The 23,750-nt window shown below is 49.8% G+C and overlaps 1 protein-coding gene across 7 annotated transcripts in view; it reads left to right on the top strand.

Moving 5' to 3' along the window:
* ARRB1 (arrestin beta 1) overlaps nucleotides 1-23,750 on the top strand; it is a 77,092-nt gene that overhangs the window by 26,058 nt on the left and 27,284 nt on the right. The window contains exon 1 of one of the 7 annotated variants that reach the window (XM_041729787.1): nucleotides 9,954-10,330. The exons of 5 other annotated variants lie outside the window; for them this stretch is intronic. In XM_041729787.1, the coding sequence (XP_041585721.1) occupies nucleotides 10,326-10,330 (5 nt within the window). In that variant the 5' untranslated portion in view covers nucleotides 9,954-10,325. Of the gene's footprint in view, nucleotides 1-9,953; nucleotides 10,331-20,313; nucleotides 20,992-23,750 lie in introns of those variants that run through there. One more of the 7 variants, XM_041729786.1, reaches the window with a different exon arrangement.

Below are 23,750 nucleotides of genomic sequence, written 5' to 3'. Positions count from 1 at the left end.
AGGGCTGCTTCCTGGTCCCGGAATCCCTCTCCCCCTCTGGGTCTTGGTTTTCTGCGGAGCCCATGGCATAGCAGCCCCTTGGCACAGGGACACGTAACGTGCCTTATGGTCATTTCATAGGAGTTTTGTGCTGCTCTGCCAAGGATCTGTACTCCAGAGGGGACAACGTGTGTGTGGGGGAGCTGCTCCCTACAGCTTGGCAGTGGCCTGGAACATAGAATTTGCACTATCGCCCCAGCCCCAACCACCTTCTCACATCCCCAGCTGAGGTCCCATTGTTCCCCGAGGACCTGCATGGACACCTTCTCTGTCTGTCCCTCCTGGTGGGGAGGTTCACAGGGTGAAGCAGACCTCCACCCTGGGTTGATGGAGTTCAGCCTGGGCTTTGTATCCTCAGGGCAGGGCAGATAACTCTAAATATTTGTAGAGTGAACTTTGGAGGAGCAGCCAACAAAGCAGAGAGTGGCAGGATAGAGGGGTGAGAATGGATAAGGTGCTGAGGGGGGCTCTTCCTAGTGGAGGTGATGTATGGTGTTTAAGGATGGGTAAGAGATGGCAGGGTCGGAAAGGCATTCCAGGCACAAGAAACAGATGGTGTGTGATCTGGGGCTTGGGGTATATGCAAGTAAGGGGAAAGAAGGGAGGCTGGAGAGAAGGACCTGGATGTGGGAAGAACCTCTGATCTGAGGATGAGTGCTCTGGCCTGCTGGAATGGTGCCAGCATGTAGCCCCCTCAGCTGGATCCCAGGTCTCTGTGCTGCACGCCTGGGTTTGGGAGGCAGGCAGGGGGAGGGTCCTCGGGGCTTGCCAGGCCTTTCTCGGGCTTGGGACTGTGTGAACCCAAGGCCACTAGCTCTGCTCCCCTGGGCCTAGCAGGTCATGGGATTAGAACTTGTCAGGTTGGATGAAGCAGGCTTGTGACAACACATAAGTTAGAACCAGGTTCAGCTGCAGTCTCCGTAATTTCCTGGCTGTGACCCTGGGCAAATCACTGACTTCTGTGCGAGAGGTTTCCTCTACGACAGAGATAACACGGGCTGCCTCTCAAGGTTGTTATAGAAATTCAAGTAATTTGTGTAGTTTTCCTTTTTCCTCCCAGCTTCTCCTCTTCCTTCCCCACACTCCTTCTCAGCAGGGCTGGCCCTTTCTGCTGGAGGCCTCGGTCTGGTTGCAAGGACATGGGGCATCCTCAGAGCCGACAGCCCAGCCCTACATCTTTCCTTCTGCAGGGCCCTGGATTCCGAATGCCCCTGCTAAACATGCCTTCCTCTGGGCAGTGCTTCTCAGCGTCTCAGGGCCGCTGTATCTGCAGCACCTTTAGAAATGCAGCAGTTGGAAATACACATTCCCAGGCCCACCTTATACCTACTGAATGGGAACTCTGGAGCTGGGGCCCAGCAAGCTGGGTTTTAACCAGCCTCCCACGTGATTCTGACCGATGCTCCAGCATGAGACCCACTGCCATAGGAGACCCATGCCCAAGGGCCTCTCAGAGGAGCCTGGGTTTGGGCCAGAGTCAGGACACACGAGTGCCCCGGGGTCTGGCTTCAGGGGCGGGCAATCTTGCAGTTACATAGGGGCCCAGGTTCAGGAGGACCTCTTGATTGGTCAAATGCTCTTCTGATACTGTCTTGACATCTGAACAAGGGGCCCCGCATTTTCATTTTGCATTGGACGCACAGATTCTGTAGCTGGTCCTAGCCACGTGCTAGGTTAACTGGGTGTCCTCAGGGAGGTCACTGTCTCTCTTGGTTTCATGTGCTTATCTGGACAGGAGGATGAGAACCCCCACCTCCTAGTAATCATGAGGATTAAATGTGAAGCTTGGGATCAGCCATTGGCACAGTGCCTGGACCAGGCAAATGTAGAGTGGCCTCCTGAGGCTGTGTGCCAGTACTGGGCATTTGTCCGGGGTGGCCAGAGCAGCCAACAGACACCATCCTTGTCTTCATAGGGCTTTCAGTCTGGAGCAGAGAGACAGCAAGAGTTCCCACTGTGAGGGGTACCCTGAGAATGCCTAAGGGGGGGAGCTGACTTAGTTGGGAATGGTCACCAAAGGCTTTCTGAGGAAGTACCCAGTGAGCAAATATCTGAGATGAAGTGGATGTGAACTTGGTGTGGGAGTGGACATCCTTCCCTGAATGGAGGCCACAGCATTACCACCTGCTGTGTTCATAGTTACAATGAACCATTCTCTGGGGAGGCTGAGGTGAGGCAAGAGGGCCTGGAGGGAGGAGATGGGTCGCAGGGGCTGCAGGAGGGCAGGAGGCGGTGGCCTCGGGCCACATCACAGCTCTGGCTTCCTCCCTTTCAAAACGGCCTCAGGTCTAAGGCTTTAGCGTAGGAGCAGCCTTGTCCTAGTCTTCCTGCAGCAATAGGAACGTGGCCTTGCCAGCTCATTATTTATCCTTAACAAGCCTCAGCTTCCTCTTCAGCAGAATGGGCCTGCTGGTTCCCCCAGGTGGCTGTGGCCAGGTGTAAGTGAGGTAATGACACAGACACTCAGCACAGTGCCACCTGTGGGAAGGGGATTCCTCCTCCCTCCCGTGTAGAGGTGGGGGGCCCAGGTTTTGATCAGGAGCTCCTCTATCCCAGGCTTGCTCCCTTGGGGGAGTCCTTTCTTTAACTGGAAGGAAAATAAGGCTGATGATAATCCCTTTACTAGAGATGATCTGCTGCCATTAAGGACCAAGCAGTTTGGGGGGGCTCAGAAGCAATGGCTTTGCAGACTGTCTGGGTGTCCCCCACCTCGGAGTCCAGCCTGGGGGTTAAATTAAACCCACCAGCTGCATCACAGAGAGGAGTGGGCTCCCCCAGCCAGTGCCCTGAGTCCAGGGCCCCGCTTGCTCAAGGGTGAGAACGGCTTTCACTTAGCGCAGGCTTCACTGCACCAGTCCTCTCCGTGCATTCATCAAAAAAGGCACCGTTATTTCCATTTTATCGATGGGGATCAGAACGACCCGTTCTGATCGATCATTCCCTGGCTAGTGAGTGGCAGACCGCAAACTATTACCTCAAACTCCCATAGTGGGCAAGCCCTGGTGGCTCAGCAGTTTAGCACCGCCTTCAGCCCGGGGCCTGATCCTGGAGACCTGGGATCGAGTCCCACGTCGGGCTCCCTGCATGGAGCCTGCTTCTCCCTCTGCCTGTGTCTCTGCCTCTCTCTCTCTCTGTCTCTCATGAATAAATAATAAAATAAAATCTTAAAAAAAAAAAAAACCTCCCACAGTGACTCAGTGTGGGGCCAGGGGTGAATCCTGTCCTTCTCTGGGCTTCATGCCACTACGTGCGCCCTGAGGGGTGGAACCTAACATTCTTGGAGGCCCCCTCAGCCCCACTGCCCTGGGGTCTGCATTTCTGGGAGGGCCCATGCCCCTGAGAAGTTAACCCACCACACCCTGTTCCCCGCATCTATGCCACTGTTCCTTTACTGTGTAGGAAATGACCGTCTCACTCAGGGCCTCTCAGCCCCAGCCTGCCAGGTCTCCTGCCACAGAGGGCTGACCTCTGGTTTTGCTCCCTCTCTCTTACCCACAAGGAGGAACAGGTGTGGCCAGGACCTTATGGTTTTTTCCACCATGAGTGCCTGTGACCTGGGGCTGGTGAGAAGGGAACTCTGTGGGAGAGGCTAAAGTTGTAAAGAGTTTGGTGTCTCCAGGGAAACGACCAAGGTCAGTGTGGTGGAAGGGTGTGGGGGGACAGGGGAGTGGGGTGGGAGGGGAGATTAGGAGGGTGGGTGGGCCCAGATTGTGAAGGACTTCTGGGGGGCAATGAAGGGGTGTGAGGCCAAGGAGAGACTTCAAAGTCTGCATCAAGAATGATTAAGAAACAGATGCCTGGGTGGCTCAGTGGTTGAGCGTCTGCCTTTGGCTCAGGGCATGATCCTGGGGTCCTGGGATCGAGTCCCACATTGGACTCCCCATGAGGAGCCTGCTTCTCCGTCTGCCTATGTCTCTGCCTCTCTTTGTCTCTCATGAATAAATAAGTAAAATCTTTAAAAAAAAAATGACTAAGAAAATGCCAGCGGCAGTAGACACAGTGTCAGGCATACGGAATTCAATAGCCACTTGTCGTGGTTTCTTTATGTTGATGGTCACGAACACCCAGATTCCTCTTCTTATTAGCTGTGAGACCTTGGGCCAGTCACTAACCCTCAGGGCCTCATTTCCCCATCAGTCCTATGGGAAGGATAAGGAGCTTTCCTCTCACAGGTTTTATCAAGAACAAAGAGAGATAATGGGGAGATTTCATCTAATCTTGGTTAATCCTGCAAATTCCTTGGCCCATTGAGCCCATCTGCACGGCCAGGGCTCTTCCTCCTTGTTACGCGACTCCCTGATTTACAGTTTGGGGCAGGGTAGAAATCCGTCACTGGCTCCAGGAGGCCCCAGCCAATAATTCCTTGCAGGCAGAGCTCTGTCCTCCCCAGATCCCACCCTTCTGTGTCTGCAGCCTTGGACTGCAGACAGCCCTGCAGTTGGCAGACCCCTGTCTCCTCCTCAGACATTCCCCCAGCCTTGAAGCCCTGGCCAACCGGCTCCTGGCCTTAAGAGCCCATGGAGATTCCCACTAAGCCCAGTGTGGTGTGGAGGGGAGCATGTAGGACCCGAGGTAGTCACGTGCCTTCCTTGAGGCTGTGTCCTCAATCTGCCAAACAGGAATGGGAATACCCACCTTATTCATCTCCTATTGCTTCTGTAACAAATGACCACAAATGTGGTGGCCTAAAATAGCACCTATTTATTCAGAACTTACAGTTCTAGGAGTCAGAAGTCTTAAAGCAGGTGGGTAGGGGTGCCATCCTTCTGGAGGCTCTAGCAGAGAATTCATTCCTTTGCCTTTCCTAGCTTCTAGAAGCTGCCTACATTCTTTGGCTCTTGGTTCCATCCTCCATCTTAAAGCCAGCAGCATAGCATTTTCTAAATTTCCTTCTTGATGCCTCTCTCAGCAAGACATTGCCTTTTCTCTTTCTTACCCTCCTGCCTCCCTCTTAATAAGAATCTTTGTGATGACACTAGGTCCACCCAGGTAATGCAGGGGAATCTCCCCACCTCGAGATCCTTAACTAACTCCTATCTGGTAAGTCCCTTTTACCACATAAGGTACCATATCCAGAGTTCAAGGGATTCAGATGCAGGCATCTTGTTGGGGGAGGGGGGCATTCACCAGCTTGCCACACATACCTTGCACGGTAGTTGTGAGGATTAGGTGAGAGAAGAAATACTAAAGGCTCAAACAGTGCCTAGGACATGGCAGTCAGTCCCCAGACAGACTTCTTTTACCTCCTCTCTCTGGGCCTCTGTGTCCCCATCCATAAAAAGAGGCCCATTCCAGCTCCAGCAGTTGGATCCCACCTTCATTTAGACCAAGTGCTAAGGACAGGCAGGCTGTGCCTTTAGTTAAGCCTGGGCTTCTTCGGAGGCAGCAGAATGGAGCCCTACCCCCAGGACTCCCTCGGTGGCCCTCGGAAAAGCCCAAAGCCCCGTCTTCTCCTCCTCCTCCCTCTCTGGGGCAGGCCTCTGCCGGTTCCTGGCCTGCTGTGCATTTCCCATCATTCCCAGGGATGGCTGATGGGAAAGGCTGAGCTCACTGCTCCCTGGGGAGGGCAAGGGGTGGAGGGAGGAGAGGGAGAGGCCGCGGCAGCTGTGGGAGCAGGGGAGAGGAGCAGAGAGGAGATTTGCAGTGGGTGAGGTTGAGGTTATCAGCACTCACGCTCACGGGGAGTGGGAGAGGGTGGGGCACGGCCTCCAAGCTGGGCCTCACAGAAGCTCAGCACTTCCTTGGCCTCCTAGAAAGCTGCTTTGTCCCTCTGCTGGCCGCCCTGCTGAGGGGCCCTGGGCTCTCAGAGGAGGATGCTGGTATGTTGGGGATGGGAGGAGGGTATCACAGACCAGCAGGGGCAGGGAATGAGGGGCCATTGCTCGACAGGAGTATGAATACCACCCCCTTCATGAGGAGAGGGCCATCTCAGCCGGTGTCCATCCTTCACTCCAACCCTCTCCCCAGAAGTCGGTCACCATTTGCCCTTGGGCTCATCATCTGTCTTCACTGGACCTTATTTTTCTTAACTGCATGTGTGTGAGGGGGAGTGGAAGGGCAGGTAATAACACTATTATGGGATTTGAGAGAGTTCAATGAGGTCATGATTTTGAAACGTACACTCTGCTATGTAAGGATGTGTGATTCCATGCGTACGCACATCACTCTAATATTCTCTCTTCCCCTCAGTGACCTGGCAAACTCTTCATCATCCTTTGAGTCCCATCTCACGTGTCACCTGTTCTCTGTAACTTCCAAGCCATTCCCTCCCTGGAGTTACTGTCACCATCTTTATAACTCTCTCTCATAGTGCCTTTTGCAGGATAGTTTTTGGTTTGTGCGTCTGTCTCCCTACCATATGTGGGCAGTGCATTCACCCCAGACCCCTTTGCTTCTCAAAGTCCCCAGAGTTGTGGTAAAATAGAGGCAGGATGGCAAAGGCTGGGGAAGCTGGCCTCCTGGGGTGTGGCCTGGGCAAGGTCCCCACATGGCAGTTTTGTCCTCAGAATCGAGCAGGTCCCCATGACCAACTCAATTGGATTTATGAGCATCTAGGTTCTGAAGTTGTTACTCCAGACAGATGGATGGCTAAAGAAGGGGCCAGCACTGTTCCTCCCGGCAGGAGGCTTCTTACACTTACCTGGACAGAGAAGGGGAACCAGCATGAGGAACAGGTGGAGGGTTTGGGGTGGGTATGGAGGTGTTGATTACCAAGCCCCAGGGTGTGGTTTGGGAGAGGTTTGGAGATGCCCCTAGTGCTCCCTCCTGCTTGCTGCCTCCCCGAGGACACCTGCTCTTGGCTGGCCTTGCTGTGCCTACCTCATGTGTAGGCTTCTGTGTTCTTGGAAGTAATGGAAATGCATTTCTTAAAAATGCTTGATAATTCAGCCTTGTTCTCATAACAGACCTTTGTCTGAGGCCTCCTAGGAACTCCTCATACCCATTATCTCCTCTTAGCCGCCTAGACCCATCAAAGTAATGTGACCCCCTTTGAGAGCTGGCAAGCCAGTTGAAGCCAAGATGGCCAGGAACCTGCTCGAGACCACCCAGTGAGTTTGTTTATTGTGCTGGTGCTGCTGCTGCTGCTGCTGGTGGTGGTGGTGGCTAGCATTTTCACCACCTACAGAACTCTTAACTATATGCCAGGGCCTCATTTAACACTCCAAACAGTGGAAGTGCGGAGTAATGAAGCCATGGGTCTGCCTGGCCCCAAGCCCTTAACTCCTTTTGTGATGTGCCTTCTCTGTGTGCCAGGCACAGCCTCCACCTTAGAGCAGCTCCCATCCAGGGCGGGACAGACACCCATGGGTCATCCCACCACCATGACCACCAAGGTACATGAGATAGGCACCCTGGGACAGAGTGAGGGGCACAATAATAATGCCTTTTCTTCCTTAAGTGGGCCTCAAGATTAAACATGATAAATATGCAAAGTCCCTAGCATATACGAATACATGATAAATGTTAAAATAATTGCTATTGTGGGTTTTTCTTGTTTTCTAAGTTTTAATAAAACTACTCAGTTAAAAGTTTCAAAAGAAGGAGAACTATAGGGGGACCTGGGTGGCTCAGTCCTTAAGCACCTGACTCTCTCTCTCTCTCTTTTATTTAAAATTTTTTATTTGTTTATTCATGAGAGACACACAGAGAAAGGCAGAGACATAGGCAGAGGGAGAAGCAGGCTCCCTGCAGGTAGCCTGATGTGGGACCTTGATCCCAGAACCTCGAGATCATAACCTAAGCCAAAGGCAGACAGATACTCAACCACTGAGCCACCCAGGTGTCCCCCAAGCACCTGACTCTCTTGAGATCCATTTCCTGTTGTGAGATCGAGCCCTGCATTGGCTCTGTGCTCAGTGGAGAGTCTGTTTGAGATTCTCTCTCCTTTTCCCTCTCCCCTCTCCTGATGCACATGCATGCTCTCTCTCAAAATAAATAAATAAAATTTTTTTAAAAAAGAGAACTGTATTTTGAGATGACTGAGAAGTTTGTGATTTACATTTGTAATACTATTCTTTGAGAGAATCTCTTATATCCCGACAGTACCACAGTATGTCCAATAATGAATGTATTTGGTTTGGAACACAGAATAAATTGTATCTTTTGAAAGCATGTGATTCTTTTCAAATTCAGAAGCATTTTAATTATATTTTTATGTCTTAATTTATCAAACAGATAAATTAAGAGCTGCTTCTATTTCTGCTGTTTGAGCTGCTTCTATTTCTTCTTTTTTGCTCTGTGACTTTTGGCAAGTTACTTAACCTATCTGTGTCTAAGTTTCTTCCTATGTCGAGTAGGAATAAGAAGAGTATCCACCTGACAGGGTTCTTGTGAGGATTAAATGAATGAATATAGTATTTAGAATAGTGCTGGGCTTGTATTAAACATGATAAACATAATTTATAATAATAATTCTTAGTAAGAAAATATACCCAGATTAAGTTATCAGATTAAGGTGGTTTTTCAGCAAACATGTATGCAGCTAACATTTACTGGGTGCTGGCCCGAGGCTTATTTGGGCCTTGCTCTTGGAGCTCCATTGCTCCCTTGCTCTGCCCAGTGGTCTGGTCCCCCAGCTCCACTTCCACATCTTGCTCCCGGCCCCCAGGGCCCTGGGTGAGGCTAAGCTCATAAAAAGTGTCTGCAAAGCACTTTGTGGATCGATGCTAACTAATAGCAGCTCCCTGGAGCTGGCACACACTGTAGGGAAGAGGATTGTGAAGGCCGCTTGGACCAGGCTCAGGGATGGCCCCTGGCACTCTTGGTGGGACCTGGGAAGGGCCCCTGCTGTCCTTCCTCGCCTGTACCTCCTGCCACTTTAGCCTGAGGGGAATGCTGACAGTCTGGAGGTGGGAGGGCTGTTAGTGGCCACAGGGGGAAGGGATTTGCCTGGCCCATAGCAGAGCCAGGTGCAGAGACCCATCAAGCCCCTACATCTTGTCATATCTAGGCCAGAGCTGGGTGCACAGCCTATCCTGGGCATCCTCTTATAAGGGGTCTCCAAGGTGCCCCCTTCAAAATCTCTTGAGAAGTCAGCCTTCCTGGGCTGGGAGAGATGGCCACGGACCTCCATACAGATCTGCAGCTGTCTTAGGTACAGCAAAGCAGCTTTGGGTCAATTAAGGGCATGAATGGGAGTCTGGCATGGGACCCTGTGCATGGGATGATTGGGCATGACTCCCCCAGTCCTGCCCCAGAAGGAAGCTCCTCTCTTCTTAGACTGAACTGAAATCTGTTCTGAGGACTGTCATGGGGGCCAGCAGTTGGGGAGTGTGCCCTCTGGGAGCTATTGGTCTAATGGAGGAGTCACAGCCCCATTCTCCAGAAGAATGACTCTTGTCTGATGGAGGCAATGTGGCTCCTATTTCCAGAGCTCCCTATTTAATAGAGGGGACATAGCTCTCTTGTCCACTGGCAGCTCCTTGTTTAAGGAAGGAGGCATGACCTGTGTCGTGCAAGAACCTCCTGTGATGGAAAGTCATAGCCACTTTGGCCCACAAGTCATTTCAGGGAAATCTTTGTCTGATAGAAGAGACATGACTTTGCCCTCAGGAAGGTCCCCTGTCTGATGGGGGAGGTTCATCTTGTCCTTTCAGGAAGCGCCATTCGATGGCCTCTGCCTTTGTCTCCCTCCTCCCTGCTTCCTACCCCCTGCCTGATTATGGGGAGCCCAGATCTACAGGCAATAGCCACAGAAGGCTGGGCAGAGTGGGCGTTGGCTGCTGTGGGACAGGGAGGAAGAGAAGAAGAGGAACTACAGAGAGACTCCACAGCGAGTGAGGATAACATGGAAGGCTTCCCAGTGGAGGTGGCTTTATGGGACAGTCTGATGGATAAGAGGTGCTGGCTGTGATGAGTATCCATTGGGGATATAGGGTGGAGGTTCCCCTAGGCTGGGAAGGAACAATTGAGAGGTCACTTCAGGGAGCCCCTGTCTTCATGCAGGCCCACCTACTGGGGTGGAAGGGTCCTGGGGAGACCCTCACCCTCTGACTGCCTGTGCACAGGCTGAGTGCTGCCAGCCCAGAGACATCCGCCCTCCAGGCCTGAGAAGCCCAGAGGAGGAGAGGAAACAGGACGCGTATCAGGAACGCCTTTTCCTTTTCTTTGTAACTAACCCCCTCACTTGGGGCTGGGGAGAGCTGATCCTGAAGGGCCTGTCCTGGCCTGCCTGCTGTTGCCTGCAGCCCCCAGCTCTGGGACTTACACAGCCTTACCCACCCCTTGGCTGCTGCTTCTGGGCCAGTCCCTTGACTTCACCACAACTCAGGACTCTCATCTGTAAAATGGGGTAAGACTTCCTATGTGTCTCACGTGGAAGTTTGTTTTCTTCCTCTTTTTGTAGGATTTACATAATTTATTCCTTTATTCATGAGATATGCATCAAGCCCCTCTGACCTTTGGGATGGGCAGGGGCCAAGAACACAGGCAAGGAACAAGTGTGGGCAGACAGGAAGTCTATTTGCAGCTTGTCTGGGGAGTTGGGGGACATCTGAGTGGAGATGTCAGAAAGCTGGTGGGTGTGGGGTCAGAGAGGATCTGGCTGGAGATAGAGGTTTGGACTTACCAGCATCTAGTGGCAGCCAAGTGGCTGGGTGGGTGGAGTCACCCAGGGAACTGCTTGTCATGTGCTCTGGGAAGGGGTGGAGGGCCAGACCCTGGAGGCCACAGCCAGCTGGGCTCAGCATACAGAGAGCTGGACACAGAGCAGGGATGGGGATCCACTCAGCCGGGGCTCTGGTGGCCAGGAGGAATGGGCACTGAGACACGGTCACTGGATGGTATTCGTCGGAGGGAGTGGTGGTGGTGGTGGTGGTGGGGCTGTTGAGACCTTCACCTTAGCAACCTGGTAGGGAGGTGGTGTGTGGGGAAGGATGGGCCACAGAGGTACTGAGATATCAAAGAATATGGTCAGCCAGATTGGTATTCTTTTACTGTTCTCATTATTTAAGTTACTCTCTGCTGGCTAGAAGGCTGCTTATGAGTGTTTTTATGTGGTGTATGTATGGCCTCTGTGTGGGGGTGTGAGATGGATGTTGCTGGTTTATGCATGCTTGTATTTGTGTGAGTGGTCTGTTTAAGTGTCTGTGGGGTACGTGTTCATACATGATGATATGCGTGTGGTGTAGGTGTATGTGGCAAGTGTACACAGTGTGCGTGTGGTATGGTGTGTGTGGTGTCTGTAGGTATATGTGGAGGGTGTGAGGTGTTTGTGTGGCCTCTGAGGCTATGCGTGGGGTGCATGCATCTGCCTATGTGTATGGCATGCATGGTACATGTACGTATGAGATGTAGAGAATTTGTATGTGTTGCCACGTTTAGATCCTGTTCCACAATGTGTCTAGCAGGCTGGTGCTGGGCCATCTCTCTAGGCTGGAAACTTAGAAGCATCTACCAGGCTTGTGACTTCCCTTCTTTACTTAGGGCTACACCCAGTGGTGTACTGGTAACAACTGGCTGCCCAGAAAAAAAAACAGAGGTGGTGGTGTAGTACTTGCCAATCTCTGTGATGTAATTCCCCCAGCAAGGATGTCACGCTGCTAAAGTGATGTCCCTGGGCATGGAGTTGGGGGAATGCATGGTAGGGCACCATCATACAGTGTTCCCACCCTACAGATCTAGGGGGCATAAATAGCCTCAAGAGCATCCTAGAGAAATGTCGTGAAGTAACGATATGTCTAGAGTATTATTCCCTTTGTTTTTAATATAACTTATTTATTTTATTTTTAAAAATATTTTATTTATTTACTCATGAGAGACATACAGAGAGAGGCAGAGATGTAGGCAGAGGGAGAAGCAGGCTCCTTGCAGGGAGCCTGATACAGGACTCGATCCCAGGACCCTGAGATCATGACCTGAGCCAAAGGCAGAGGCTCAACCACTGAGCCACCCAGGTGCCCCTAATAGAACTTATTTAACTGTAAGTTTGGATTAGGATTTCTCACCATCAGTACTGTTAACATTTGGGCTGCAGGGATCCCTGGGTGCACAGCGGTTTGGCGCCTGCCTTTGGCCCAGGGCGCGATCCTGGAGACCCGGGATCGAATCCCACATCAGGCTCCCGGTGCATGGAGCCTGCTTCTCCCTCCGCCTGTGTCTCTGCCTCTCTCTCTGTGACTATCATAAATAAATAAAAATTTAAAAAAAATTAACATTTGGGCTGCAGATTCTTTGTTGGGGGTGTGAAGGGGGTCAGCCTGCGTATCCACCTACTGGATGCCTGTAGCACCCCTCCTCCAAGCTTTAACCACCCAAAATGTCTCCAGATGCTGCCAAATGTCCGCCTGTGTGTGTGTGTGTGTGTGTGTGTGGGGGGGGGGGGGGGGCATCGACCCCATAGTAGCAAGCCTTGGCAATGGCTGTGTTGAACCTCTAGCTCACAAAAGCTCTACAGATGTGGCAGTTGGCCCTTAGGAGCTTATCCGAGCCTCTTCTCTAGCCAAATATGAGGCATGGGTTTCTCCTCTTAGAATTCTTTCTCCAGAAAGAACTGCCCCCTGAGGCTAGACCTTTCAGTCTGGACAGAGCCGCTGACCACAGAGGGCTCTCAGCCTCTGACCCAACCCCTGGGGTGGTTGACACAGAATTGGAGGTGCACTGCATAGTGACCTGTCCTAATGGTTTATGAAGTGTGAGCAGAGGAAAGAGGTCAGGCTTCTGAATTCATCTCTCATTTTACTGTGTTATTCTGTAACCCTAAAAGTTGGTATGTTCAAATGGGCAAAACAAAACAAAACTCCAAACCCAAACAAATGAAACTTTAAATAAAGTCTTCCTCTGGGAAAATCTGCCTGCCTTGTGTCTGGGGCTGCTCTGTGTGTCCCGGGCTCCCGCTGAGGCCCACGCGCCACCTCTCATCCTGCTGGCAGGACTGCCCACCTCTAATTCGCCACTTGGCCCAGGTCCTCTTTGTCCCCAGCTTTGCTCAGGGTTTGGATCTCCTTCATTCCTGTATTCATTAGTACAAAATATTTATTTAGCACTGACTATATACCAAGGAAAGTAAATGACTAGAGGAAGAGGCTCCTGGTCTCTGCAGTTTTTCAGCGTTCCGTGGCTGTCACCAGGGAGAGGAGAGGTCCAGGCCTGTGTAGATGCCGAGGGGACTCGGGCACTGGATGGAGTGGGAGGGAGAGGTGTTCATGTGTGTGGGTGGCTGTTTTGTGCCTGGAACTGAGCCGGATGTCATACATCATCTCATTCTACCCTCCCACTGTGCTTTGGAGGGAGTGTTTATTTATTTGTGGAGCATCTGTCTCCCTGCTCCAGAGTGTAGGTGCCCTGAGGACAGGGCACAAGGGCCTGTATCTCCTGGACATCAGCACTGTGTCAGGCCCAGAGATTGGAAAATAAAAGGAAGAAAATAATGGAAGGAAGAAGGATGGATGGATGGATGGATGGATGGATGGATGGATGGAAAGAAGAGAGAAGGGAAGGAGAGAGGTGAAAAGAGCAAGCACAGTCCTCCTAGAGGTGAATGAAGTCAGGAAAGGCTTCTTGGATGAGGTGGTCAGGAAGAAAGGATTGCAGTTGGGAGAACTGATGGAAAGGTAGATAGAAAGAAGATAGAAAGAAGAGATAGGGGATGTCTCCAGAGATTTCTGAAATGTGAGGGTCTAAACTGGGAAGAGAACATTATAAACTATTGTTTTTCACCTGAGACTGGGAGGAAGACAGACAACTAAAAAAACTTCCCTGTCTCCAGTGAGGGTAACATAACTATCTCTCTTCCCACCCCAAGGCCTTCTCACTTGAGGGACATTTGGGCAAGAACTCTCCCCTGGGCACTGGAGGGGAGGCAGAGTGTTGGCCAGGGGAATGAGGATAACAGTAATAATCCTATTACCAATGATGTTGGCTTCCTTTTATCACTTCCCTACTGCGTACCAAGTCTTGATGTGCGCCTTCAACCCGTGAGCTAGACACCACCCCCATATTCCAGACAAGGGGAGGTATGCCTCAGAGAGGTGCTAGACTCACCTGAGGACACACAGGATTCTGGCAGGGTCTGCTTGCTTTTAGGTCTGTGCGGTTTCTCCCGCCAGCAGCCCTCCCTTCCTGCCTCTCAACCCGAGAGAAGCCTGGAGAGTGTTCAGGTGCTGTCTGTGGGCTCTTTGGGATCCAGCTGCCAGCCCACGTGTTGAAATGTTTATTAGCCTTTGACTTTCAGATCTCCAGTTTCTTAGGTTACTGGCAAATGGACTCTGCTTCTTTAAGAAACTCTCCACTCTATTCACGGCCACCTGGTGGCTCCCCTCCTTCCTGGCTCTGGACCCCATAGAAATCTCTCCACAAGTATGGATCAAGGCCAGAAAAGTCAACATGTGAATGCAGGCAGAAGGCAAAGGAATTGCTCTGTGCCTAGGAGCCTATGGGAAGTCTAGAGGCTGGGAGCTTGATTTGATCAGAGACCCCATCCACCACCCCTCGCCCCACAGCCCTGCCAGATATGCCACCCTGTGCCCAGAGAGCCATGCAGAGGCCTAAAGGAGCCAAGCCCCGTTTTGAGCTGCGTTATAAGAGCACCAGAAACCCGAGGCTCTCTTCTCTGCCCGGGACTCTGTGCACATCGGCAAGTCTCTCTGATTATTTCCTGGCCCCAGCACAAGACTCTTCTCGCCCTTGGGTTGTGATTTCTCCACCTGGGAAACGAAGCAGGCTGCAGTGTGTTCCCTCAGGCTCCCCAAATTTGTGAAATGAGGGTGACATTTCCTGTCTTCCTGCTCCTCTCCCCCTCCTGGGCTGTCCTGAGAAGCAGGTGCATGAATGGTGGGTAAACAGGCAGGCAATGTTCTGACACAGGGCGGGCTGTTCAATTCTGGCAGAGCAGACGAGCTTGTACACAAATAACTCTGCTACCAGGGAGCGTGTGATAAGGGCCCTAGAAACCTCTTTGCTGCCTTAGCCACCTGCTCTTCATGCCTCCCTGCTCCCTGATGGCTGCTCTCACACCCAGAAAGTGGGTCAGAATGTAGGGCAGGAGGAATGCCCCCTTGCATGGTCCCCACCCTACCCAACTGAGTCATGATTGCTATCCGGGCAGAGAGAGGGGAAACTTATGGGGCCAGGGGCACCTCTGTGTCCAAAATACAGTCCTGGCCAGTCATCCTCCCTCCCCCGAATGTCCATGGCTCCTTAATGCCTCTGGTTATGGTCCAAGTTGCTTAGCTTGGCATGCAAGACCCTTCACACGTAGCCCAGAGCCTGTTGCATGGAGGTGCTCCATGCAGTGACTAGACCCTTCTCTGGCATGTCCTCCTCCCTGGTGCTCTTCCCAGGCACACAGGACACAGTTCAGCCACACCAGGCTGCCTGTTCCCTCCTGAGCACCCCTGGACTCAGTTGCCCTCTCCACACGTTGGCCTGCAGAGCTGTCACCTCTTCATCTCTGTCCTTCCAACGTCTTCCTCGTTGCTACCTCCTTCCTTGAAGCCTTTCCTAAACCGCCAGACAGAACCACACTATCCCACTTAGAAGGTATTATTGTGAATGATTAAAAGTGTGATCCCTGGGGCCAGACTGCCTGGGACCTAGTATCTAGCTATGCCCCCTACTAGCTGTGTGACCATGGGAAGATTAGACTCTCTCTCTCTGTGACTCAGTTTCCTCATCTCTGAAACAGGGATGGAGTAGTACCTCCTTATAAGGTTACTGGAGGAACAAATGAGTTAATATTTATGACACACTCAGAGCAGTGATTGGCACCTGGTTTCTCTCTGGGATGAGTTTTCTGATGTTGACTGAAGATTGAGTAATGTTTGAAGATCTTCCGACATTCACTGTATTCATAGCATTTTTCTCCACCATGAATTTTGTGATACTCATAGAGGAATGAATTGTTACCAGCACTCTCTCAATTCACTGGTAGTGAATCCGCGTTCATGGATAGTCTCTCCAGGATGAGGTTCCTGATGTTAAGTAAGACATGTTTTGTCTAAATGTTTCTCCTATGCAGCCCATTCACTGGGTTTCTCTCCTGTGTAAGTTTTCTGATACTGACTTCATGATTTTGGATAAGCTGTTTATTTTGGGTCTTAGGTTTCTCCTCTGAAAAACTGGACATATTTAGATGGAATAACATAATTATCTTAATGTATGTGGAGTGCTTAGCACAGCACCTGACTCCTAGGGAGAGCGTAGCGCATGGTAGCCTTTGTATTTGGTGGGTTTCTCTAACTTGGCTATACGATGGTCGCTTGTCAGCAGGGACCAAATTGTCCGCCTTTGTGACCCCAGAGCCTGGCAGTGTAGGGGCTATGTGAACGTGTGTAGGTGAGTGATAAATAAGAGAGCTTTATCAAAGCTGAGCAGAGGCCCATTTGGGATGTCAGTTGTATTCCTGAGTTAGCCTGATGGTAGTTGGGATCCTGCCCCTATGAAGCACTTTCTAAGCTTGATGTTCACGGATCCTGACAGCCAAAGAGAAGCCATAATAAAAGAAGAAATCTTTGGAGTCTCCTAACCCAGAGAAAAGGATCATCATCAGCCTACCATCTTTTTAAACTTCATCCATCCTCATTCTTGACACTTCTCTCTTAGAGCATTGTTCATTCAACAACATTCAACCCAGTAGTTATTTACTGAGCCCCTACTGTGCCCCAGGAACCATGCTATGCCCCAGGGATCGATAACACAAATAAGATCTGTGCTCTCACTTATGTAAGTGAAGCAGAAAGTAAGTAAACAAACCACCACAAAGTGTGGGAAATGCTGTGACTCCCCACTGGGTGGGACTTAGAGGAGTCAGGGAAGGCTTCCTGGAGAAAGAAATAGCTGAGCAGAAGACAGCACAGCAGTTCTAATAGCTGGCACAGCAGGCTTGGGAGGGATCTGGGCAATCACAGAGATCTGGACACTGCATTGTAAAATCGCACAATCAGGCTCTAACATCAAAGGATTCAGAGTAATAGGATCCACATTTCCTTACTTTACTAACAATATTTTTTTTCCAGACTCTTCTTTCACCAGCACCTGAGACATATCTTGTTAGGAAAGCCCTGGTAAAAAAAAAAAAGAAGAAGAAGAAGAAGAAAAAAAAAAGGAAAGCCCTGGTATCTTTGTAATTTATTTCTGTTGTGCAACATAGAAAAATAAGATATATAAGGAAGTGGGTTGGTAAGTGGAGAGGCTCTCCTTCAACTCCTGTTAATATTTAGGTACTCTTCCTTTCATTTATTTTTGTGGGGTTTGTTTTTAGTATTTTTTAATTGACATAATTTACACATCGTAATAGAATTTTTGTGTAAAATGTAGTGTTTTTCAGTATATTCACAAGGTTGGGTAACCATCACCAGTGTCTAATTCCAGGACATTCTCATCTTCCCAGAGAGAAACCTCATACCCATTAGCAGTCATTCCTCATTTCCCCTCACGCCAGCCCTTGACAACCACTAACCTACTTTCTGCCTCTACGTGCTTGCTTATTCTGGACATTTCGTGTAAGTGGAATCAAACAACAGGTGGCCTTTTTTGTCTGGTTTCTTCCATGTAACATATTTTCAAGGTTCATCCATATTGTAGTAGGAAAAATCAGTATGCCATCTCTTTTTATAGCTTAGTGATATTTCTTTGCATGCAGTTGATAGGCATTTGGTTTTCTTTCTCACCCTTTATGACTTATGAATAATGTATGTTATGGACATTTATGTACATGTTTTTGTGTGGGCATCTGTTTTCAATTCCCTCAGGTATGTGTGTAGGGATAGAATTGCTGGGTCATATGATAACCCTACATTTCACTTTCAGAGGAACTGCCAAACTGTTTTTCAGAGTGATCCCATCACATTACGTTCCCACCAACAATGTATGAGGAGGGTTCCAGTATCTACACATCCTTGACAACACTTGTTATTGTCTTTTTTTGATTGTAGGTATCCTAGTTGGTGTGAAGTATCTTATTGTGGCTTTGATTTACATTTCTCCAAAGACTGATACTGTTGAACATCTTTTCATGTGCTTATTGGCCACTTGTATATCTTCTTGGAGAAATGTCTATTCAAATCCATTGCTCATTTAAAAAAATGTTTTTGAAGACTTTATTCATTTATTCATGAGAGACACAAAGAGAAGGCAGAGACACAGGCAGAGGGAGAAGCAGGCCCCCTGCAAGGAGCCTGATGCAGGACTCAATCCCGGAACCCCAGGATCATGCCCTGGGCCAAAGGCAGATGCTCAACTGCTGAGCCACCTAGGCACTCCTCCATTGCTCATTTTTAATTGGGTTACTTGCCTGTTTATTGTTGAACTGTAATAGAGTTTTTATATATCCTGGATACTAAACCCTTATCAGATGATTTGAGAATATTTTCTCTATTCTGTGGGTTCTCTTTTCACTTTCTTGATAGTGACCTTTGAAGCTCAAAAGTTTTAAATTTTGACAAAAGGCAAATTTATCTCTTTTTTGTTTTAAGTTGCCTATGCTTTTGGTGTCATATCTAAGGTAACCATTGCCTGATCCAAGGTCATGTTGATTTACACTTAGGTTTTCTTCTAAGAGTTGTGTAGTTATAACTCTTCCATTAAGGTCCTTAGTCCATTTCGAGTTCATATTTGTATATGGTGTGAGGTAGGGAGTCTAACTTTATTTTTTTGCATGTGGATATCCAGTTGTTCCAGCATTTGTTGAAAAGACTGTTTTGTGTTTTCCCCCCATTGACTTATCTTGGCTCCTCTGTCAAAAATCAATTAACCATAAATATATGGGTTTATTTCTGGATTTCCGATTCTGTTCCATTGATCTCTGTGTCTATCCTTATGCCAGCATCACAATCTTAATTACTGTAGCTTTGTAGTAAGTTTTGAGTTTAGGAGTGTAAGTCCTCCAAAAATCCTTTATTCTCTTTTTTTTCAAGATTGTTTTGGCTATTCTGGGCCTTTGCATTTCCATATGAATTTTAGGGCCAGCCTGTTCATTTGGGCAAAAAAAGGCCAGCTGAGATTTTGATAGGGATTGCACTAAATCTATAGACCAATATGGGAAGTATTGCCATCTTAACATTAAATCTTCTCATTTTTTCTTTTGGCATTTATTGATTATAAAGTTGAGCTCATGCCAAATATATTGTTTTGAATCCTGAATTTTCTGCTTAATATTCATCATAGGCATTTCCTTGTTTTAAGAGATGCAAAAATAATTTCAGTGCTATGTAATATTCCATTGTTTGGCTGTACCACACAAAATCATAAACTTTTGGTTTTTGACTGATCAATCATGGGTCCCTCATGGTGCAGGCACAAATGGACACTGAGAGGATAGGTGGCTCACAGAAGGGCAGCAAAGTATTAAAGGTATCCTATGCTCCAGGTAGGGAATGAGACTCCCTGGAAAGACAACGTCTGGTTACTGGAGAGCTGGAGAGCTGATCTGCCTGCCTGCATGCCTGGGAGTACCACCCTGATGGAATCAAATCAGGAAACATGATCTAACTGACTGCACTGCACAGACATTGATAGAACATGCTCATTTTAGGCATGTTTCTTTAGAACGGTGGGTTTAAAAATTTAAAAATTTGTAGCATATTCCTTTAGCCTTGTAACTCAGTTATCCTAAAATGAAGGTTTGACCAAGTATAATGTTTTTGTATTAGCCAGGAGAAGCTGATTCATTGCAGTAACAACCCCCAAATCTTAGTGGTGTAAGAGCTTTCCTTTTCTGTCATGCTGCGCATCTGTCATATAGCAGGAGAGCCCTGGCACTTAGTTTACGGGAGTCTTCTTCATACAGATCGTTGCTGGTTTCAGTGGCAGAGGAAGGAGGGTGAGATAGTAGAAGAATAGCTTTCCAAAGATGTCTATGTACTAATGCTTGGAACCTTTGAGCATGTTATACTACATGGCAAAGGGGAATTGCAGTTGCAGATGAAATTAAGGTTGCTAATCAGTTGACTTTAAATTAGGGGGCCGAATGTATTTTTTGAGATCTATAAAAATAGAAGAGGGGGGCAGGAGAGGTCTGAATGATGCAATGTAATAAGAACTCAACCTGCTGTTGTTGGCCTTGGAGATGGAGGAAGAGGCCATGAGACAAATATGGGTGGCTTCTAGAAGCAGGGAAGGGTGAGGAAACATTCACCCTGGAGCCTCCAGAAAAGAATGTAGCCCACAGCCAACATCTTGATTTTAACTCGATGGGGTACCTTTTGAACTTCTGACCTACAAAACTAAGATAAGTTTGTGTTGTTTAAGGCCGCTAAGTTTGTTGTCATTTGTTACAGGCTCCTTAAGAAACTAAAACATGTGCTAGCCCTTAAATGCTTCTTCCCGGAAGTGAAATGTGACACTTCCATCTCATTGGCCAGAGCAAGCCACACAGGCATGCCTAACTTCATAGGATTGGAAAAATTTGCCCAGCCTTAGAGGGAAATGGAATATTGATGAATATAATGATATCTGCTATACCTTTGCTGTCATATGTCATGCTTAGATCTTCTATTCCATTAAAACCAAACAGAACAACGAAGCACTGGCGGCAACTCTTGAAGTTGGTTTCATTACCGACTAATGGGTTATGTCCCCCACCCCATTAGTACAGTGCTGCTGTGTAGACCCTTCTCTGCCCAAGCCTCGGGGGACACATGACACACCCTCCACATAGCTGATTGGGCCAGGCATGGGGCACCTGAGAGGAGCTGATCAATCACATTCCTCTCCTGGGAATTTGGAATTGGGCCATTCAGCCAGTTAACAGTGAGAAGCGCAGTGAGAGGCAGAGTAGAAACAGGGTCGGAGTGAGAGAGCCACTTGCAAGCCAAAACGATGGAGGAGCAGAAAAGCCCTGAGTAAGCAGAGACAGTTGGTCTCCGGGGACGATGGAGCGGCGGCCCGGAGAGCAGTACAGGCCCGAGAACATGCAGCCCCAGGGGGACAGGTGGAGAGACAGCAACCGCCCAAGAGGCTGATGGCTTCCCCGCCCTGGGCTCCAGCACTCCTGCCTCCTGCCTGCGCATCCTTCCCGTGAGATTTTTGTCTCCTTATTCTCCTTTTCCCGAGCCACCCTTGCTGGGTTTCTGTTGCTTGTGTCCAGTGAGCTTTGATCCACTAGAACACCACCGCTGTTTCTCTCAGGGACTCAGCTTTGAATCTGGGAATCAGGCTGGTGGGCCCCGGGGGGGGGGGGGTCTCGGGGGAGGCAGGGTGAACCAAACCCAGCCATCCCACAGTCTGGAAGTCTGGCTTCGACCACAGTCTTGCATGTTTGTGCTTGCTCTTCACGGCAGACAGGCAGAGGCCTTCTGGGTGGTGCTGCACAAGTGCAGGCCCAGGTGACTGGAAGCACCTGCTGCCGCCGCCCTAGGGGGCTGTTTTCCTGACAGGGTTGGTGTCCGGAAGCCAGTGGGGTCACTTCAGGGAGGGCTTGGCTTGTACAGCAGAGTGGAAAGGACATGGGCTCTGGAGACAGCCAGAGTTCACCTCCCAGAGCCTCAGTTTCCTCATCTCTGAAATGGGACTATTGAAGGCTTGGCAGCGTTCTGGGGCAAATAGTGAGAGGCACAACTAGAGCAGAACATGCGCCCAGAGCATGGGAAGCCACTGTTGTTGTTTGAGGAAGCCATCAGAGTCCCGGCTTCCTGAGGAGGTGGCCCCAGGGGCTGATGGAGTTAGCACAGGACATTCCCCGCCACTCTGGCCTTGCTTCCTGCCCTTGTGTTGCCCTGTTCTCCTTCTCGCCCTACTCACCCTTTCATCTCTTTGCTCTCCCCTCCCCTCTCCAGACTCATTTCCCCTCTTTTCTGCTCCCTACTCCTCGGCTCCAAAGCTGATAAAACAAAAACAAAAACAAAAACAAAAAACACATGCTTTAGGAAAGCAGCAGGGGTGGATTTAAAGTACTCAGCTTCTGGAGGCAGACAGAATTGGGTCTGAGTCCTGACTTAGCCTCAGGCTTGCTGTGTGTTCCTGGACAAATTACTACATCTCTCTGTAAGATCATCATCTGTAAAACGGGAGTTATGCCCATTTCACAGTGTGTTACAGAAAGAATTAGGCACTCGACAAGCACTGTTGCAGCCGTCTTACTCCCCCCATCCTTCTTCCCCCCTCCCTCTGGACTCTCACCCCTCCCAGCCTGGCCCCCAGCCCCCTCCTGTGGTGACAGTGCCCTGTTCCTCTCCAGGATCGCTAGAGCAGCTCTCCCTGACTCAGTTATAACTCAGGCATTTGTGATCTCTCCTTTCTCTCAGGCCCCGGGCTCCTGAGAGGTGAGCCGAGGTTTCTGGAAGGAACTGGGGGGTCCCTTTGGCCCATGGCACTTCTCTGGTCTCCTATGCAAGTCCAGCTCTAGCTTGGGAACTGCTGGTTCAAACTGTGTGATCTGTATTTTTTCTCACTTTAGTGATCATTACACCTCAGCTGACTGTGGCATTTTCACACTCCAAACACTGATAAATATTTATGAGGAGAAGAAAAGCCCAGAACTAGGGGAGATGGGAGAGACATGTGCCGGGTCCTTCTTGGCAAGCCAAGCTCAAACTTCTCAGTGGTCCCTCTGGGCCCCAGAAGTTAGTGGAGGAGGCTGAGGAGGCCAAGGAGGCCACCCCCCCACACCCCTTCTGGGAGGAGCGACTATCACTGGTGCTGCAGGCCTCACCCTGCCTTGCCCACTGCACCTCCTGCCCCTGGGTAAGCATTTGGGTTGCCTAGAATCCTCTGGGCCTGGCTTGGCCTGCTCCATCTCTCCTGTTTTTTTTAAAGATTTTATTAATTTATTCATGAGAGACAGAGAGAGAGAGAGAGAGAGGCAGAGACACAGGCAGAGGGAGAAGCAGGCTCCTTGCAGGGAGCCTGATGTGGGACTCGATCCCGGGTCTCCAGGATCATGCCCCGGGCTGAAAGCAGAGCTAAATCGCTGAGCCCCACCCTGGGCTGCCCATCTCCTGTGTTTTTTTTGTTTGTTTCTTTTATCTCTCTTCTCACACCCACATGGCAGCAGCCCTCTCTCCTCCTCTGCCTCTTCCCCTTCCTTCTCCAGCACCTTCTCTAGTCTCTGCCTCTTTCCTTATTCTTCTCTCCCAACATTACTCTGAGCAATTCTGGGGCTAGATGATGGGGGTCTCAGGCTCCCAGACCCTGCTGGGGGAAAGGGATGGGGGTGCTGGTAGAGGCTGCAGGGTGCTCTAGAAGCACTTGGCAGGAGTTGGGGGCCACATGTCTGCCTGACTCGGCATCCAGTGCTCTGTTGTGTGGCCATGGGCACATCCCCTGTCTATCCTGGGCCTCAGTTTCTCAGTTGATTCATTCACTGATTCATTCATGCACCCACTCAACTAATATTTGTTGAGTGCTTGCTACCTGGCACACATTAACACAGATTGATTAAATGCCTACTAGGGATGCCATCCTAGGTACTCAGGATACATCAAGAAGAAGAAAGACAAAGCTCTCTGCCTTGCGGAGCTGGCATGTTAGCAGAGCAGACAGGCATAAATTAGCAAGTCGCTTGTATAGTAGGTTAGCAAGTGGTGAGTACTGTGGGAAAGAAAATAGAGCCAGAGGAGGAGAGGAGGTGCAGGGTGAAGCCACAGTGAAACCCCATCACAGAAGGCTTGGGGCTGGGGGCAGATCTGGGGTGGGGTGGGGGTGGAGAGCATCCCAGGGGAAGGTGCTGCTCAGCAAAGGCCCTGAGGCAGAACCCACCCAACCTGGTGTGTTGGAGGAACAGCAAGGAGGTACTGTGACTGGAAGGGTGAGGGAGAGTGGGAGGTGATGCCCAGGGG

The sequence above is a fragment of the Vulpes lagopus genome, chromosome 15 (genome assembly GCF_018345385.1).
Source record: "Vulpes lagopus strain Blue_001 chromosome 15, ASM1834538v1, whole genome shotgun sequence".
Lineage (NCBI taxonomy): Eukaryota > Metazoa > Chordata > Mammalia > Carnivora > Canidae > Vulpes > Vulpes lagopus.
Note: the sequence above shows the minus strand (reverse complement) of the source record. Positions and strands in the feature narration are given on the sequence as shown.